Source organism: Euleptes europaea, chromosome 4 (assembly GCF_029931775.1).
Source record: "Euleptes europaea isolate rEulEur1 chromosome 4, rEulEur1.hap1, whole genome shotgun sequence".
Lineage (NCBI taxonomy): Eukaryota > Metazoa > Chordata > Lepidosauria > Squamata > Sphaerodactylidae > Euleptes > Euleptes europaea.
In genome coordinates, this window is record NC_079315.1 from 63,755,199 (window position 1) to 63,775,256 (window position 20,058).

General features: G+C 44.5%; 1 protein-coding gene across 1 annotated transcript in view; it reads left to right on the forward strand.

Annotated features, from left to right (window-relative positions):
* Positions 1–20,058, forward strand: part of FBN2 (fibrillin 2) — a 206,065-nt gene that overhangs the window by 171,589 nt on the left and 14,418 nt on the right. The window contains exons 50-57 of the mRNA XM_056847979.1: positions 472–624; positions 1,351–1,416; positions 1,893–2,018; positions 2,117–2,236; positions 3,528–3,650; positions 4,036–4,167; positions 12,908–13,033; positions 14,413–14,619. Of these exons, the coding sequence (XP_056703957.1) occupies positions 472–624; positions 1,351–1,416; positions 1,893–2,018; positions 2,117–2,236; positions 3,528–3,650; positions 4,036–4,167; positions 12,908–13,033; positions 14,413–14,619 (1,053 nt within the window). The remainder of the gene's footprint in view (positions 1–471; positions 625–1,350; positions 1,417–1,892; positions 2,019–2,116; positions 2,237–3,527; positions 3,651–4,035; positions 4,168–12,907; positions 13,034–14,412; positions 14,620–20,058) is intronic.

A 20,058-nucleotide genomic window follows, 5' to 3' on the forward strand; every position in this document is an offset into this window, starting at 1 on the left:
AATTTTTTTAATAAATTATTTTTTCTCTAAAAGGGGTAAGACATTTGCTTCTGTTCACATCTCAGAACTCACAAAAATTACAAAGGGTGAGTGTACTGTATCTTGAGAAAGATCTTGCCCCCCCCCCAAAAAAAATCCTTCATAAGGGCAACCATACTCCAAAACTCAGCATTTCAAGAAATCTCTGAATGGCTATAAGCAGATTTTTAGAAGGGTCTGACAACTGCAGATCCTTAACATTGGTTAGAAAAATTAAACCCTGCAGGTATGATCTGATGTAATAGAATGGACTGAAGTGATTTGCTATAAAATTCTTCTTGTTATCATTATTAACAACAACAACAACAACCAGTAATTTCCCAAGCGAGAAGTCCAGCCTATACTAATTCATTCCTCTAACTCTGCTACTCAAATCTAGCCTGACCATCCAGGTATTAAATGTAATTTTGTGTCATTTTGTTTCTCTCGTAGATACTCGGCAGAGCTTCTGTTTCACAAACTTTGAGAATGGAATGTGCTCTATACCAAAGGCTTTTAATACCACTAAGGCAAAATGCTGTTGCAGCAAGATGCCTGGCGAAGGATGGGGCTATCCCTGTGAGCTGTGCCCAAAAGAAGAAGAAGGTTAGGAACCACATTTTGGCTTAAGATCCTGTTGAATTTACACTGGGTGGCAGGATTTCCACCCATGGAGCATAGCTGTCTCTCTTCCACCCTCCCACTGAAGTCCCAAATGCCCCCCATGTACTGCTCTTGGGGTAGAGAAGCCTCCAAGGAACAGCATGAGGAGCTAAGGTGCTGCTTTAGGTGAGGGGAATTGAAACACCCATACATACACATGGACATGTTTGACAGGATTCAATCCTTAGTGTTTTCAAAAAGAGGCAGAAAAAGGAAAAATGGCAATGAGATATAGTACTTCTCCTTCTTGCACCTTCAGAGCATTTCTAGTAGTTCACTACGACTTACAAGAAAGTGGCTTCAGAAATGGTATAATCAGTGAGTGAAATAGATATGCAGAGTAATAAACTAGCCTATTGAATCCCATTCACTGTGTTACCTTAGAGCTGGCAAATTTGGGCTGAGCCCCAAATACCCTGTTAATGGCTTTCATTTTGGGGTTATTCCTGTTGTCTTACATTAAAGACAATTTACTTGTCACAGCAACAATTACTGATTGCATTAGCATTTATAGTTTATATAAGAAAAAATAAAAGCCTGTCTTTTAGTCGAGCTAAAGTAGGGTAAAGTGTTTCTATTTCAGTTTCCTACAGTGAGCAATTTCATTATGGCCGTTTTGGGTGTGTTTTTTTTGTGAGTATGAGTTGTTTCAAACTTGTTCTTGCACAGTTGCTTTCCAGGATTTGTGTCCATTTGGTCATGGAACGATACCTGGGATTGATGATACACGTGAAGGTATTGATGTATTTTGGCACCACTCCTAAACACTTTCTCATTCTTTCTTTATTGAACAATATTACAATATTCCATGTAAAGCTGTGATTATTTTTTTTCAAGACTGGCTTTCTTGACCAGGGAAAGACAGCATAAGCCTCTTTCAAGAAATGTTTCTTCCCTACTCCCCCGCCCCCAGTGGGGAATTGGCACTTGGCATCACAAGATTGTATAGACCTGGAGAAAAGCCTTGGTGGGCTTCAGTTCTGTTCCCCTATTTCTTAAAGCGGCAACGCATGTTTTCTTAAATGCTTTTGTCAATGTCTTATTCAAAATTCTTTGTGTATTTTGGCATGAGAAAAACAAGTTTCTTTCTATTTTCTTGGAGGAGAAATTCAATTACTGTTCTTTAACTTGTATTCTTACTGCCTTAAACAGAACTGTGAAATGAATAGCAAAACAGAATAAAACACTTGACATTACTTTCTACATTTCAGATGTCAATGAATGTCTTGAAAGCCCAGACATTTGTTCCAATGGTCACTGTATAAACACAGATGGATCATTCCGCTGTGAATGCCCCTTGGGGTACAAGCTAGACTACACTGGAGTGCATTGTGTAGGTGTGTGCTGATTTTCTACTATATGGAAAATCCTTAAAGTTCATGAACTTGGCTTTCTTCCCAGTTCTCAAAAGTTTGTTTTGCTTGTTATATCCTAGATACTGATGAATGTTCAATTGGTAATCCATGTGGAAACGGCACATGTTCCAATGTGATTGGTAGCTTTGAATGTAATTGCCTTGAAGGATTTGAACCTGGGCCAATGATGAATTGTGAAGGTAAATTATGATTTCCTTTATCTTCTTACTAAATTTGGGCTGCTAGCCTGTCCTTAGTTTTTATTTAGATACTCTTCTAATCTCCTCAAGTGGAGAGAAAAGATTTATTTTTTTTTATTTTTTTTGTAGAGTATCTCCTTTTTTAATATCTCACATATCCTTGCCTTTTTTTCTGAACAACTTTTTCACATCCGGAATTGTTTTGTTTTTTCCCCCTTAAAAAGCAATACATTGATGTGCGCCATTGGAACAAGTCAGTTGAGTGGTGGATAAAAATGCATATTGGAATGTGCATCAGAACATGCATCTTGCTGCATGTAATTCAGAGCTGAAACACATCTACAACAGGATACACGTTCAGTGTGTTTTGTTTCGTTTTGGGTTTTTTTCCAATTTTTTCCTCAGGAAGTTTTGGAATTATTGTGTATCCTATAAAACAACAATATCTGTGTCAAAATTGATGATCTATTACAGCATGATAGTAATAGTTTTGAGACCCAAACTGTGAGTGTAACTAAAAGATAGGATTTAGTAAGTCCATGGAGAGATGTGACGTAGTAGTTAGGTATTACGCTAGGCTTGGGACATACAGGTTCAAATTCCCCCCTGCCATGAAAAACTTATGGTGATCTTGGGCCAGTCATTGGGCCAGTTTTCTCACAGCCAAACGTACTTCACATGATGGTTGTAAAGATAAAGTGGAGGAGGGAAGAACCATATACATTTTCTTAAACACCTTAGAAAAAAATAGGATAAAAACATACTTAACAAATACAAATGTGTAATGTGGTCTCTAAGATCAGACAAGGTTGGTAATCCAAGCACGGCAGTTTTGGTATGAGTGGAACGAATCACGATATAGTCATGGAAAGTTGCAGGATGAGACAGCTTTACTATGAATGTAAAGGGAAATATGGAAGGTTGGATATAAGGCTTTTTGTGAAACATAATTAGTAGAAGTGATTTTACCACCTTTCCTTTCCACCCAGAAGCCCCATGAAATTCCTCAAAAGCTGTTGAGGGAGTCACCAAAATCCCTCACTCTTATGAAAGCAGAGCAAGTTTAATAGATTCCCCCTTGTTGCAACCCTTCCCCAGCTTCATTGAGGGCTTCATGAAGCTCTGTGCCGGTCTTTTCCCACATGTGAGTGCCCTACACATGAGCTAGATGGTGTCCATAGGTCATTGTTTCACTAAATCAACATACTAAGCTTTATTTTAAAATTGCATTAGTGACTATATTATAAATATGCTTCAAAGCATTTATGGTTTCTTTTTTCTTGTTATTTAGATATAAATGAATGTGCACAAAACCCTTTGCTGTGCGCTTTTCGTTGCATAAATACGTACGGTTTTTACGAATGCACTTGTCCAGTGGGTTATGAATTAAGAGAAGATCAAAAAATGTGCAAAGGTATTGATCTTTTTTTAAAAATTATGAATATTGATAACTTTTGTGAATTACTTTCATTTTGTAGCATATCACTTTTTACTCAGTGATCAGAACAAATGTTGTTGCATCCCCAAACCACAGTATGTTCTGAAAAAAGTAGGGCATACTGTAGTTTGTTCTCACTGTAGAATTTATGTCAGAGATAAAACACAGGCTACTTGTAGTTCCCTTAATTTCAAAATGCTATGACTTGTTCTTACTAAGTAGTACAGTTGCATGTACCACTAACTAACCTACTGTTCATTTTGCTTGTCACATTTAGGAAACTAAAAAAGTCATATGTATATTTTCCAAAGAACAAATAGTAGTTATTACTAAATAGATACATTATGTTTCTTTTTACAAGATCTTGATGAATGTGCAGAGGGTCTCCATGACTGTGAATCAAGAGGCATGATTTGCAAAAATCTTATTGGAACCTTCATGTGTATTTGCCCCCCTGGAATGACTCGTAGACCAGATGGCGAAGGTTGCATGGGTAGGTATTAAGATGGGATTCTCTGTTCTCTGAAACTAAAAATAAATAAATAAAATAAAATAGAACTATGATGAAGAAAGCTTGAATCTGTTTAAGTGAAGTATACCAAACTCTGTATAGGAATCTGACCATTAGGAAGTTAATATCAATATATCTAATTCTGAGTGTGCCCCCATCTGTGGAAACTTAAATCCAGAGACTGGAGCCATGAACATACAGGATAGATAATTCTACAAGCCTAATTCTACAAGCCCAGGTTTGCAGAAAAATCTGAAATCTAAAATGAAATACATTGGGGAATTGAAAACCCCCAATAGAATAATATTTCTAATATTTAAAATTATAGAAGCAGCGTGTGTACCTTTAAGAAACAAATGTCCTATACTGTGGCCATTTTGGAGGCTACCAAGCAACCATAACAGTATTGCCACCGTTCAAGCTGGTTTCTGTCAGTAAAAGGGGGGAGGCAGGGCCCTTTCCAGGACTGTGTTGGTGTTTGAGGGAGGATTCATTTGGGCCAGGTCTGACAGCAACCACTGGGAGGCCCAGCTGCTCACTACTACTCAAAAGCAACCATCACACAAAATCCAGTGTAGTGTAGTGGTTAGAGTTTCAGACTAGGATCTGGGAGACCTATGTTCTAATCTCCACTGTTCTGTATAAGCTCACTGTGTGGCTTTGGGCTAGTCACACATACCCAGTCTAACCTACTTTACAGGGTTGTTGTGACAATAAAATGGAGGACAGGAGAATGGTGTAAGTTGCTTTGGGTCCCCACTGGGGGAAAAGATGGGGTATAAATGAAATAAATAAATAATAAATATAGCTAAAGACTGAGGGCAAATAAAAGTTACAGTGAGGGGAAAAAGTATTTGATCCCCTGCTGAATTTGCGCGTTCGCCCTCTGACTAAGAAATGACCAGTCCATAATTTTAATGGTAGGTTTATTGTAGCTGTGAGAGACAGAATAACAACAGAAAAACCCCAGAAACCCAGAAGACAAAAGTCAGAGATTGATGTGCATTATAATGAGTGAAATAAGTATTTGATCCCTTTGCAAAAGATGACTTAGAACTTGGTGGCAAAACCCTTGTTGGCAATTACATAGGTCAGACGTTTCTTGTAGGTGGCCACCAGGTTTGCACACATCTCAGGAGGTATTTTGTCCCACTCCTCTTTGCAGATACTCTCCAAGTCAGTAAGATTTTGAGGCTGATGTGTAGCTACTCGAACCTTCAGCTCCCTCCACAGATTTTCGATGGGATTAAGGTCTGGAGACTGGCTAGGCCACTCCAGGACCTTAATGTGCTTCTTCTTGAGCCACTCCTTTGTTGCCTTGGTCGTGTGTTTTGGGTCATTGTCATGCTGGGATACCCATCCTCGACCCATTTTCAGTGCCCTGGCTGAGGGAAGGAGGTGCTCACCCAAGATTTGACGATACATGGTCCCGTCCATCGTCCCTTCGATGTGGTGAAGGTGTCCTGGCCCCTTAGCAGAAAAACACCCCCAAAGCATAATATGTCCCCCTCCATGTTTGACGGTGGGGATGGTGTTCTTGGGGTCGTAGGCAGCATTCGTCCTCCTCCAAACACAGCGAGTTGAGTTGATGTCAAAGAGCTCGATTTTGGTCTCATCTGACCACAACACTTTCACCCAGTTCTCCTCAGGGTCATTCAGATGTGCATTGGCAAACTGCAGATGGGCCTGTACATGTGCTGTCTTGAGCAAGGGGACCTTGCGGGCTCTGCAAGATCTCAGTCCTTCACGGCGTAGTGTATTACCAACTGTTCTCGCTCAGAGGGAGAAGGACATCTGTAGAATGGGTGTTTTCCGTTCCTCGTTCTCCGGGAGGCAGGACTCAAAACTCAACTTCCTGTCCCTTGAGGGAAACGCCCCTCCTTTCAGTTTTGTTTCCTGCCTCGTCGGGAGAGCAGCCTAGAGTCGCAGCTCTGCGCAGACCTACTAGAAAATAGAAAATAATCTGATTACTTCCTCTTCTTCTTCTTCTTCTTCTTCTTCTTCCTATTCTACTACTATAATCACTTATCTACTACTAATTATCTATCCCTAATTCTGTCCTAAATTTAACCTACATTAGGATACCTGCCTTCCCGCCATTCCAAGATGGCGGACAAGCAGCCCGATCCCTTCATAGTCCCGGGGGATCTGGACCCGGGTCTTTTGCAGCCCACTCAAACTTCGCAGGAGCAGCCATCCTGCAGCTATACCTTCGAGGCTAAGGGTAAGCAAAAAGGGGGCCCCGGAGCGGGAAAGAGGAAGCGGACCGGCAACTCTAAAACTGGCAAAGCTAAACGCCTGCCTAAAGCCGATCGCACCTCTCCTTCTTCCACCGCGCCTACAAGCGGGAACAAAGGGAAAGACGCGGCGGCGCCCGCCCCGCAGGCCGCCCCAAAAATACGAGCCGACCAGACGGGCGGGGGAGAAACAGCAGCACACGCCGCTTCGGGTTTTGTAGCACGCGCCGCCGATATTCAAACCGCTGCTAGCGATTACGGCGCGGCTATCGCCCCTCCCCTCTCCATGTTTGGAACCGGGGAGCATTCAGCGGCGTCTGCCGCTCCTCCCTCCTTCAGCGCACGGGGGATTACCCAGGCGGTCGGCGTCTCGCCAGTCCCTTCCACCGCCATGCTCCAGGGCGTCTCGCCCCTGCTCAACCCCAGCGCGCTCATGGGCGTCTCGCCCCCTCCCCTCCCAGGCGTCTCGCCTCAAAATATACCCGGCGTCTCGCCTCAAATCGCCTCTGGCAACATTCTACCAATGAATCCTACCTTCCCCCCACCCCCCCTGCTGGATACTAGCAGCCTCTCCTTTCTAAAAGCAGAGCTCTCTACCTTATTTAAGGAAGCCCTCACTGAAGGCATCAGAGCAGCACAAATAGCCTCCCCACCTCCATCCATCATGGCTGGGCACTCTGCACCCAGACCAGAGGAGAGATCCAGAGCTCAAACACTGGATCCTTACTCCAGTCAATTAATAGGGAAGGGACGTAGGACCACTGTTGCTACTCAGGACAATGTCTTGCAACAGACCACCTCCCCTTTTTCTTCTGAAGACGAAGGGAGTGACAAAGAGGAGGGCGAGTTCTCTTCAGAGGGCGAGGAGATTCCTGACCAACCAAAACAAAATAGAATCTTTAATACTGAGGAATTTCCCCTGTTAATAACTAAGACGCTTGCAGCGTTGGACCTCTCAGCAGAACCTGATAAGCAATCAGAACAGCAAAAGAGAGGATCCAAGGAATTTTTCCATATGCATGAAGCCCCAGACAGGACAGTCCCTGTCCCAGACTATTTCCTGTCCTTACTAAAGGCAGAATGGGACAAACCGGTGGCAACCAAACAGGTCCCCCTAGCCACTAGAAAGTTATACTCTATAGCCAATAGCACAGCTGATCTGCTACAGGTCCCTTTAGTGGAGTCACCAGTTACAGCTCTACACTCTTCAGATCTGGTCACTGAGGAGGGTTTAGTGATGATCAGAGACCCAGCTGATAGGAAGACGGAATTAGCATGTAAGAAGTCTCATCAGGCGTCTGCTCTAGCCATAAGCTCCTCCATAACATCGGCCCTGGTTTCCAGAGCGGCCATCATATGGACTCGCAAACTAGCTCAACTTATTCCGGCAGAGGAGAAAAATGCCCAGGAGGGAGTGTCAAGAATTCTGAGAGCTGTGTCCTTCCTGGCAGACTCTACTCTAGATACGATGACATTCGCTGCTAGAGCCATGGCTACCGCCTCTTCCGCTAGAAGGGCGCTTTGGCTTCGACCTTGGCAGACAGAGCACAGATCTAAATCAGTCCTCATGGGATATCCTTACCAAGGGAAGAGGCTTTTCGGAGATAAACTGGACTCCATCCTGGTGGAAACCAGGGACAGAAAGAAGATGCTTCCCAAGAGTCTACGCAAGGACCCCAAAGGTTTCTCATCTAACACATCCTTTCGACCCTACCATACCCTCCAGCGGTTCAGACCAGAACAGAGAAGAGGCAATTGGAGTTCCAACCGTGGCTCCTTTCGAAGAACAGGTCGATTCTCTAAATCCAACAGATTCTCCAACTTCCAAGGGGAAAAAGGAGACAAGACTGCTCGCCAAGGCAAACAGTGACGCCAACCCACCTCCGGTGGGGGGCAGACTCACTCTATTTTACCCTCAGTGGGAAGCCTCCCAGCCAGACCCTTGGGTGCTTCGGCTAATACGTCAAGGCTATCAAATCGAATTTTTCAGACCTCCGTCAGATCGGATGAGAGTTTCACCGACCTCCAAGAACAGGGACAAACAACACAGGACCTCCCAGGCCATCCTACACCTTCAACTTATCAAGGCCATAGAACCTGTCCCACCATTGGAACGCTCCTTGGGAATCTACTCAATCTTCTTTACCGTGCCCAAGAGAGACGGAGGATGGCGTGCCATACTAGACCTCAAACACCTAAACAGGCACGTTCTCAAAAAGCGCTTCAGGATGGAAACCCTGAAATCCATCGCGGAGGCCCTAAGACCGGGAGACTTCCTCACCTCTATAGATCTGACAGAAGCCTACCTTCATATCTTAATTCACCCTCAACACAGAAGATTTCTAAGGTTCCAGTATCAAGGTCATCACTACCAGTTCCGGGCGCTCCCCTTCGGTCTGTCTTCAGCCCCACGAGTCTTCTCCAAGGTGCTGGTGACAGTGGTGGCACTGCTACGAAAAGAAGGAATACGTCTACATCCATATCTGGACGACGTACTTATTTGCGCTTCATCCACCGAGCAAAGCTCACTGCACACGCAAAGGGTACTGGAATCCCTAGAAACTCACGGATTCATGATAAACTTCAAGAAGAGCCATCTAGATCCCACTCAAAGACTCCGTCACCTAGGGGTCTACATAGACACGACAATCAACGCTCTCATCTTACCAGAGGACAAGATTCTCAAAATACACTCCATGGCCAAATCTGCCTTCAAATCCCGAACCGTAAGCCTCATGACCCTGGCGAAATTACAGGGCCACATGATTTCCTGCATACCAGCTGTGCAATGGGCTCGCCTCAAAGCAAGACCTCTCCAGCGGTTCCTCAGAGCCCATCAGAAGCATATCATCCAGAAAAGGGACAGGTACCTAATCCTATCAAAGGCGGCCAGGTCCAGTCTCATCTGGTGGACACAACCAAACAATCTTTCCAAGGGTCTTCAATACATCAGACCCACCCCTTTGCAGATGTTCACAGATGCCTCCCTCTTAGGATGGGGTGCAACTCTACTTGGACAACCGGCGCAGGGGTTGTGGAACCCCTCCGAGCAGAGGCTACATATCAACATACTGGAAACCAGAGCTATATTCAAAGCCTTGCAACATTTCCAAAGACAACTGGTGGGCAAGGACCTGATGATCAGAACAGACAATGTGAGCGCAAAAGCTTACTTGAACAAGCAAGGAGGCTCCAGGTCATCGGCTCTCCACCGGGAAGCCACAGCAGTGTTGCTATGGGCGGAAACTCATCTCTCATCAGGGGAACCACGAACATACAGGCGGACTGGCTCAGCAGGCAACACCTAGACGAAGCCGAGTGGTCCCTCAACCCAGAAGTCTTTCCCCTCATCACTCGCCGATTCGGCACCCCACTAGTAGACCTTTTCGCCTCCAAGACCAATCACCAGCTCCCGAGATACTTCTCCAGGTACCAACAACCAGGGGCGGAACAAATCGATGCCCTCCTCTCCCCTTGGCCACAGGGTCTTCTGTATGCCTTCCCCCCCCTCCCTCTCATCCCGAGAGTCTTAAGGAGAGTCCGGCTTCTCAAGGCCTCAGTCATCATGGTGACTCCTCATTGGCCCCGTCGTCCATGGTTCCCGTCTCTGATAGAACTGTCCAGACACAACCACTGGAGGCTCCCGGACAGACCAGACCTTCTGATACAGGGCCCGATTTGCCACCCGGACCCGAATTGGTTTCAATTAACCGCATGGCTATTGAACGGAGCAGACTGTTAGACAAGGGTTACAACCCCGAGATCGTGTCCACCATTCTTGCGGCCAGACGGCCATCTACCCAACGGATTTACAACACCACATGGAAAGCCTTCGCTCGCTGGTGTAGACGGAAACACCGAAACCCCCTGAAACCATGCGCAGTCGGCATTCTAGCCTTTCTCCAGGACGGTCGCATTCAGGGTCTGGCGCCATCCACTCTCCGCAGACAATTAGCAGCCATCGCAACTATAGTTCCAAAAGTTTCTGGATATTCTCTAAACAAACATCCCCACATTAAGTCCTTCCTGCGAGGGGTCAGCCTTGCCTCACCTCCAGTCAAACACAGATTCCCCTCATGGAGCCTCCATACCGTCCTCACGGCCCTCACTAAACCACCATTTGAACCACTCACTCAGATAGGTCTAAAGTGGCTACGCATGAAAACCCTATTCCTAACAGCGGTCACTTCGGCCCGCCGAGTATCAGAGCTGGGGGCCCTGTCAGTTAGACCAAACCTTTGCATTTTCCACAAGGACAAAGTAGTCCTTAGACCAGATCCTTCCTTTATCCCAAAACGCAACAGTCAGTTTCACAGGGAGCAAGAGCTAGTCTTGCCTTCCTTCTGTCCTAAACCTAAGACCATAACGGAAAAGGCCTGGCACTCCCTAGACCTTAGAAGAGCCCTCCATATATACATAGAACGCACGAAAGCGATCAGAAACTCTGATTCACTATTCATTAATCTCACAGCCCCTAACAAGGGCAAACCTATGTCTAGGGCATCCATCAGCAGAACCATCACACATTGCATCTCACAGGCATACAGAGAAAGCAACCTTCCCATTCCTTCAGGGGTCACAGCCCACTTAGTCAGGAGCGCGGCCACCTCCACCGCCTTCGATAGAGGAGCCCCACTGGAGGAAATATGCAAGGCCGCGACCTGGTCCTCCATTTCCACATTCGTGCGCCACTATAAGTTAAACGTATACGCCTCTGCGGACGCCGCCTTCGGCAGGCGCATCTTACAAAGTATACTCCAGGACGACTAAACCCTACCCGGGCCGGGACAGCTCTTGTATGTCCCATTCTACAGATGTCCTTCTCCCTCTGAGCGAGAACGAGCCTTGGCTACTTACCGTGAAGGCTTCTTCTGCTCAGAGGGACGAAGGACATCTGGCCCACCCAGACGTCCTATCAACTCGATTGGCAGTTAGCAGACAGTTCCTTAATGCTCTACACTACAGGGTCTCCTCCTAAACCCTGTGATAGTTGCACGTTCTTAGATAGTTGCACGTTCTTAGTTTCTGTCGTTATTCAGGTGGTTATCCTCCATCTTTAATATTTATGTTTACCTATCCAACTTGAAATGTATTTACTCGGAAAGTCTTTAAACTGAAAGGAGGGGCGTTTCCCTCAAGGGACAGGAAGTTGAGTTTTGAGTCCTGCCTCCCGGAGAACGAGGAACGGAAAACACCCATTCTACAGATGTCCTTCGTCCCTCTGAGCAGAAGAAGCCTTCACGGTAAGTAGCCAAGGCTCGTTTTCATTGACAAGTTCCCCCCGTGTAGTTCTGGGCTGCTTCATCACCATTCTCATGATCATTGCAACTCCATGAGATGAGATCTTGCATGGAGCCCCAGACCGAGGGAGGTTGACAGTTAGGGTTAGGGTTAGGGTTGTCACCTTCTCACCAAGCTGCTTGGCAATAGTCTTGTAGCCCAGTCCAGCCTTGTGCAGGTCTACAATCTTGTCCCTGACATCCTTGGACAGCTCTTTGGTCTTGGTCATGGTGGCTAGTTTGGAATCTGATGGATTGATTGCTTCTGTTGACAGCAGAACCCTAACCCTAACCCTAATCTGGCTGGTTGATAGGGGATCAAATACTTATTTCACTCATTATAATGCACATCAATCTCTGACTTTTGTCTTCTTGGTTTCTGGGGGTTTTCCTGTTGTTATTCTGTCTCTCACAGCTACAATAAATCTACCATTAAAATTATGGACTGGTCATTTCTTCGTTAGAGGGCAAACGGGCAAATTTAGCAGGGGATCAAATACTTTTTTCCCTCACTGTAGGTTTCCTGGTGGGTGGGAAGGAGAGCACACACTTTCTGTCTTTTTCCTTTGCTGTGCGAGAGGTTTTTCCTACCCTAAGTGCCTTTATTAACTCTCTGCTGTTTCAACACTCGGGTTAGTCTTCTATCTACTCCATTTACCCTTTCCGTAATTCTTTGATTCTGTTTCCCTTATTTCCATCATCCTGTTAATTTCTTAGCTCTCTTACTCCTCCTCTCACTGCACTGAATATTAATTCTTAGAAGACTGAGGGGGCTGCTTTCTTCACAACAACTTCACTTGTTAAACTTCTGTCCTTTCCAAATAGAACCTGCACTGTTATATTTCTATAATTGAGCCTTTTCCTTTAGTAGTGGAATGGAAGGGTGGGAGCAACACAGCAGCTTAGACATCTTGTAGGCAAAGAGCATAACAGACAAAAAAATGATAGCCAATTTTAGCACATGGTTGTTATGCAGAGTTAGCCAAATTTAGCATATAATTGTGGAAAGTGCAGTCCTATGGAGAGGTACTCTAATTTTAGCCCACTAATTTAAATGTCTTAGACTAGAGAAACTCTTCATAAGATTGCAATGTAAATTCCTTAAACTATGTTTTGTTTTAAAATGTTATTTTTAGCATAGTTAATATTCTTGCTGATGTGCTTGTATGTTTGTGATTTATTTTTGTTCCTTTGTTTGTGGTAAAGATGAAAACGAATGCCGCATCAAGCCTGGTATTTGTGAAAATGGTCGCTGCATCAACATTATTGGGAGTTATGGGTGTGAATGTAATGAAGGGTTCCAGTCAAGCCCATCAGGAACTGAGTGCATTGGTAAGGAAATTTATGTTCTTTCATGTTCAGTTAAATGAACATGCAATAAGGGATGTATTTGCCAACTTGGATTTATGTTATTTTGCTAAAGCAAAATACAAGAAACATTTTCTATGCTTTCAACAATCACATTTTTGAAGAAAAACTAATTAAATTAGAAAAAACAGAAGAACGTTTTTAAAGAAAATATAGAGGGTCCCCTCTGAGCATTCTCTGTTGCTACAATCAGGCATGCCCATAGTTTACTCAGAAGGTTAGTTGGGATTCTGAGAATGTTCTTAGTTAACATTTCACTACATTGTGTTTATATGTTAGTTTGCTGAAAGTAATCTATTGTATTTTAGCAGTACAGAAAAAAAATTAAATCCATAAAAGCAAGGAAATCTAACTTCAGAGTTTACCTTGTACATTTTCACATACAACCTTTTGGTCTCCTTTAAAGATTGTCATTTTGTGCCACACACTCACTGGCAGCTTCAAGTCTTCAGAAGATAAAGAAATGTTAGTAGCGTTAATTTAAAAACATACAGAAACATATACCCAAACAATGTAGATATTATTTTCATAGACAACTATTATTTCTAATAAAGTCCAGCTGGAACCAATTCAGGACAACATACCACAACAAGATATTCAATGGCAGGTTGCTGTCAACAGTGCAGCGGATCAAAGTGGGTTTGCTGAAAGCAGACAGGCACCACACGCGCACACACCATATTATTTTAGTCCATACCATTGAATCTGGAAAAATACTACAGGCTTGTGTGCAGCTCTAAACACTGTTACTCCACCCTAAGCCCATTGATACAAAGAGTGAGACTATTTAGAGCCACATTCTACCCAAAAGCTTCCTTTGAGAAACTGACCACCCTCATCTTGCCACCTTTTACTATTTTTAACCACTATCATGTCAGAGGTCTACTTCACACAACACATAGTTAAATTGTAGTACTCCCTGCCCCAGAATGTGATGATGGCTGCCAACTTGGAAGGATTTAAGAGGGAAGTGGCATGTTCATGGAGGATAGGGCTATGTTCATGGATGATAGTATCCATGACTACTAGTTACAATGAATACTAGTCTTGCTGCATACCTATTCTCTACAGGATCAGATGAGCTTGCCCATTATATTAGGTGTTGTGAAACACAGGCAGGATGCTTCTTCAGTCATCTTGTTTGTGGGCTTCCTAGAGGCACCTGGTTGTCCACTTTGTGAACAGACTGCTAACTTGATGAGCCTTGGTCTGATCCAGCAGGGCTTTTCTTATGTTCTTATGAGGTCCTTTCTTCCCTTCTAGAATTCTGTTTAAATGCTATGTCAGTGCATAAGAATAAGAGCTGATGATACTAAATGTACACCTTACTATTCACTTTACAGATAACCGCCAAGGCTTCTGCTTTTCTGAAGTCTTACAGACAATGTGTCAAATGGCATCTAGTAGCCGTAACCTTGTCACCAAGTCAGAGTGCTGCTGCGATGGAGGAAGAGGCTGGGGCAACCAGTGTGAGCTTTGCCCACTTCCTGGCACTGCTCAATACAAGAAACTTTGTCCCCATGGCCCAGGGTACACCACTGATGGGAGAGGTATTGTTTGTCAGAGCTGGGCCTTTTTCTAATTCTTTACTGAATATTTTATTCTGAGCATTTATTACAGACCATGCCCACAATGTCTTGCAATGTGCCTTCAAACAGAAGAAGCAGACAAACAACTTTATGTTTGAGATTGACCCGAACACCAAAAATGCAAGGATACTGTGGCATGTCATGGAAGTTCTGAAAATTACACATGCTCAACTGCAGAATATATAGAGCAGTGGTACTCACACAGTGGCTCATGGAGAGCTGTAGTCACAATTGCCATGAACCAGAAAAGCCACATTTACTTCTATCCCTGGCATGAGGCGTATATCTCAAGGAGGCTTACAGCTTGCCTGTTTCTCCAGTGGTGGCCATTTCAAGGTGGGAACTATCTGCCAGAAAGAAGCTCCACTGGACGAGGGTCTTGCCCACTTTCTGAAAACATGGGGCGTGCTATCACAATCCCTCCTGGGTCTCTGTGTTGCATGTTTGCCTGCATGTAAATATCGCGAGTTCAGCGTGCTTAGTCAGTTGTCCCAAGACACTCCACCAGACGTTGACTACTAGAAAAGTGCTTAGTTTATTTACAGTGCATCAACTCTCCAGCATACATATCCAATCAGTAACACATTCCAGCATAGCCTCCGGCTTGGCCCTCATTAACTCCCCAACACAGAGCCCTAGAGGCTACACACTTATATACATATTGTACATCAGATATGCATCAGGCCACCTGCTGCTACACCCACAGCATTGCATCACCTTTCTGGCCATATCTGGGTAAATCCAGTTTACTCTGCTGTTGCAGGCCATTACTGCCTCATTGCATCAGCCCAGATCCTCTGGATCTGACAGGTATTGACAGCTCCTTCTGACCAGCTGTCCTGTCACAATATTACAGCATGTTTGTATTTCTGACACTCCTTCTCAAGCATCTATAATATTTTGACCAGTTACTTATATCTGTCACTGGTAACAATTTTAGTGAACAGATCTGCCACGTTATTTTCACTCTTGCAACACATAATACATACATTTTTCCTGTTTACAGCATCTACCACATTCCCAAATATAGAATAAACCCTGAGGTAGATTTTGCTCCTTCTTGGTCACCCCAAGACGCATCTGTGTACCCAACCAGGTTTCCATCATTTGTATTTAGGCATAATTGATTATTTATTGTCCCCTTTAGGTACCTCAAGACCCTTTTTGCAGCCTTCCAATCACCTTGAGTTGGATTCATATTCTTTTTACACAGGCAATGCACCGCCTGAAATATGTCTGGTCTAGTTCAACACGAGAGATATAGCAGACATCCCACCAGAGATTGATACTCTGTTCTGTCACAATCCTGTGTCTCTGCTTCATTGCTCCCATAACCGGGTACCATCGGGGATTCAACTATTTTTGACTCTTGCATACTGAGCTTCTCCAGTAGCTGTTTTATCTTATCAGCCTGAGACAAAGAAAACATCCCTTCAGAGTCTCGGCTCACTTTCACACCTAGGTAGTTGTTTATTGGTCCCATAAACTTCAGCTTAAACCGGCTGCTTAATTTCTCTTCAAAGTACTCCTTGTCTCTCTGATTATTAGTCACCAGACAAATATCATGTACATAGATCAAAAGATAACATGCCTTTGATCCAGAGCACTTCTTAAACAAACAGGCATCAGATACACACTGTTCAAAACCTATTTGCTTAATGGCCTCAGTCAAACAAATATTCCACTCCCTTGCTGACTGGTGCAACCCATATAGAGCCTTGTTTAGTTTCAAAACCTTGTTTTCCTGTTTTATTTCATACCTAGGTATTTGTTGCATGAAAACTGTTTCTTTTAATGGAGCATTTAAGTAAGCTGTTTCTATGTCATAATGGAATACATCCAAACCTTTTAAACCAGCTACAGCTAACACAGTTTTCACAGATTCACATTTTGCAGCGGGACTGAAAACCTCATCGTAATGAATATGTTTTTGCTGGCTGTAGCCTTTGCACACAATTCTTGCTTTTCTTTTTACTGTGCCATTGGCTAACGTCTTCAGTTTGAAAACCCATCTGCAACCTATTACCTTTTCACCTTTTGGTAACTGAGTGGGTGTGACAACCTTGTGCTCATTTAAAGAAGATATTTCACTGTCCATGGCTTCCAGTCATAAATTCCTTTGTTTCTTTCAGTGACATTACCTCCTCAAAACTGTTAGGTTCCACAGCTTGCACATTAAATACATGTTCACATTCATCATACCCAAACCTCACAGGATTTACACCTTTAGTGATGCGGCTTGACACTCTAACCATTTCCTCCTCTGCCCCTTCTTCTTCTGGAGGTTCTGACTCCACCGCCTCCCTCCCTGGGCTTCTCCTAGGAGAAATGCTGTTATTTCTTCTGGCTTCCAGCTGCTCACTAATTGGCAAAGTGATTACGTCAGGCTCCTCCGAGCCGTGCAGCCTTGCCCAGTTAAATGATTCACCGAAATTTGCAGATCTACTGAAATGTTATGCGATTGTACTGGTCTGCAAAACGGTATGACTTGGCCGCATTCTGATATCCCACAAAAATTAATGGCTTTGATTTATGTCCTCCCTCCCTCCTATGTTTCAGCGGGATATTAACCCAAGCCTTTACACCAAACATCTTTAAGTGCTTTAAGCATGGATTTCTTTTGTACAGAGCTTTGTAAGGAATATTGTCTATGCTTGAAGTCCATAGCCTCTTGATAAGGTAGTTAGCAACCTTTATGGATTCTGCCCAGAACCTAGGCTTTAAGTTTGCATCCTCAAGCAATGCTTGCATCATTGATTTGAGATATTGTATTCGCCTCTCAGCTATGGAATTTTCTTGAGGTGTACACACATTAGCCAACCTCTGTTCTATTCCCTTACTTTCCAACCACCGGGTTAACTCTTGGGATAGGTTTTCTCCTCCCCGGTCAGTTTGTAAACTTGCCACCTGGAGACCTAGCTGTCTCTCCACCCTCCTGATCCAGTATTTGATTGTTTTAGCTGTTTCACTTTTCTACTTAAGGACATACACCTATCCAAAACGCGTGAAATCATCAACAAGCACAAGTGCCCACCGGTTTTTGGAAACACTCTCTGGAAAGGGGCCACAGAGATCCAAATGGACGAGTTCTAAAGGTCTATTTGTCACTCTGTTACTCACTTTTGCCACTGGGTGACATCTGCTTTTAACTGACTTGCAGACAGTGCAGTCCAAAAACCTACTGCATTTGTTTATTTTAACATCCTCCTCCCCTAGTAAGCTCAGGGTTTTTTGGAGTATTTCCCAACTTGCATGGCCCATTTTTCTGTGTAACAAATGCAAGCAGTTAGGGTGTGGACTTTCATTTACAGCTCCAACTGTGCTAGTGGCTTGCTTAGCACCCCTGGCTACCACATACACATCCTGCTGTAACTTCCCACTTAACAGTGTAGCTCCTTCTTTGCCCACCTGGCAGGAGTTCCCAACAAAGTTAACTTCAAACCCAGCTTTCACCAATGCTGACACGCTTAACAAATGGTTTTCTAGGGACGGAACACACAGCACACCTTGGAATGTGTGGTTCAGCTCAGGAAAATACAAGCTTCCCTCACACTTTACATCCAAACGCTGCCCGTCAGCTAAGCTTACATGCGCTCTGGCTGACTTCTTTTGATTTGTTAACAATGACACCTCATTAACAAATATTTTACTGGCCCCAGAGTCCAAAAGCCATAATTCCTCACCACCTCCAGTCTCTGCCAACACCACAGCCGTGTGTGTAGCTTCCTGGAACTGTCTCTCAGGCTGCTTCTTTTTCCGTTGCTGAGGACAGTCTCTCTTTAGGTGACGTGTGCTCCCACAAGAAAAACATTTCCTGTCAAACAGAGCACATTCCTCTGGTTCTTGCTTGAAACTCCGTCTCAGCCTTCCGTCGCCCCCACGTTCCTTCATCCCTCTGCTGTGCGCTGAGTAGACCTCTTGCCCGTCTGGGTTGGTTCCACCGCTCGGCTGAAGTCGTCGGCGTGGACTCTATCCAGTCTCTCTGCCTGGGATGCCACTCACACTGCGGGGCTGTCACGGAAGATGGACAAGTTGTTGGTTTCCCCTCAGGATGATATCTCTCTTTGGCTGAGGTCATCTGATTCCTCCCAGCCGACGTTCTTCGTCTTCCAGGATCCTCCTGCTGACATACTCAAACGTTAATTGAGCCGACGACATGCATTCCAGAGCTGTTATCAGCATGTCGAAGCCGTCGTCCAAAGGCCCAAGTATAATGTGCACTTGGTCTTGGGCTGAATAATTTCCCCCCCTCAGTTCCAACTGCCTGAACAACACAGATAACGTTTTGAGGTGCTCTGAAGCAGACATGCTTCTTGATTTATGGCACCTATAAAGTTTCCTTGTCAAAGCCAAAATAGTGCCCGCTGAGTCTCTTTGATAGACTGTTTTTAAGGCGTCCCAAGCCTGTTTTGATTCCGTTTTCACCACAACGTATACAATCTAGCTATCACCAACAGATAAGATTATGTTGACGAGGGCTTTCTTATCTTTTTCCCAGTCTGCTGCATTTGCTGGAGCTGCTTCAACTGCCTCCCACAGACCTTCCCGCTTTAAATACTGCTCAAGCCTCACCGACCAGACACTGTAGTTCTCCGAGTTGAGCTTTTCCACGGGGATGAGCGTCTGTGCCATTTTCCTGACTCAGCTCCTGCACCAGTAGCCTCTGGACGTCTTGGACACTGTAGAGCTGCTACCACACTCAAACCTGCGGTACAGCGGTTCCGGCTGGGCCCATAACCCTATCGTGAGGTTCAGCATGCTTAGTCAGTTGTCCCAAGACACTCCACCAGACGTTGACTACTAGAAAAGTGCTTAGTTTATTTACAGTGCATCAACTCTCCATCATACACGTCCAATCAGTAACACACTCCAGCATAGCCTCTGGCTTGGCCCTCATTAACTCCCCAACACAGAGCCCTAAAGGCTATACGCTTATATACATAATGTACATCAGATATGCATCAGGCCACCTGCTGCTACACCCACAGCATTGCATCATCTTTCTGGCCATATCTGGGTAAATCCAGTTTACTCTGCTGTTGCAGGCCATTACTGCCTCATTGCATCAGCCCAGATCCTCTGGATCTGACAGGTATTGACAGCTCCTTCTGACCAGCTGTCCTGTCCCAATATTACAGCATGCTTGTATTTCTCACAGTAAAAGCTTGTTTCCTCTTCGTTGCCACCACCCCAAGATATAAAACCCAGCCTATCACATAACTTGCACCATGGGATATCCTGATAAGGCTGCCTCTGAGCAAATACAAAGGATAGAGCATCCAACTGTTTTAGCTCCCCCCATCTGTGCATTTTAGCATATATAAGTGGTCTTCAGTATGTAGGTGGGATTTGAGACATAGTCTGCTTTCTTGAACAGGAAAGAAGCTTTGTTACTAAAGA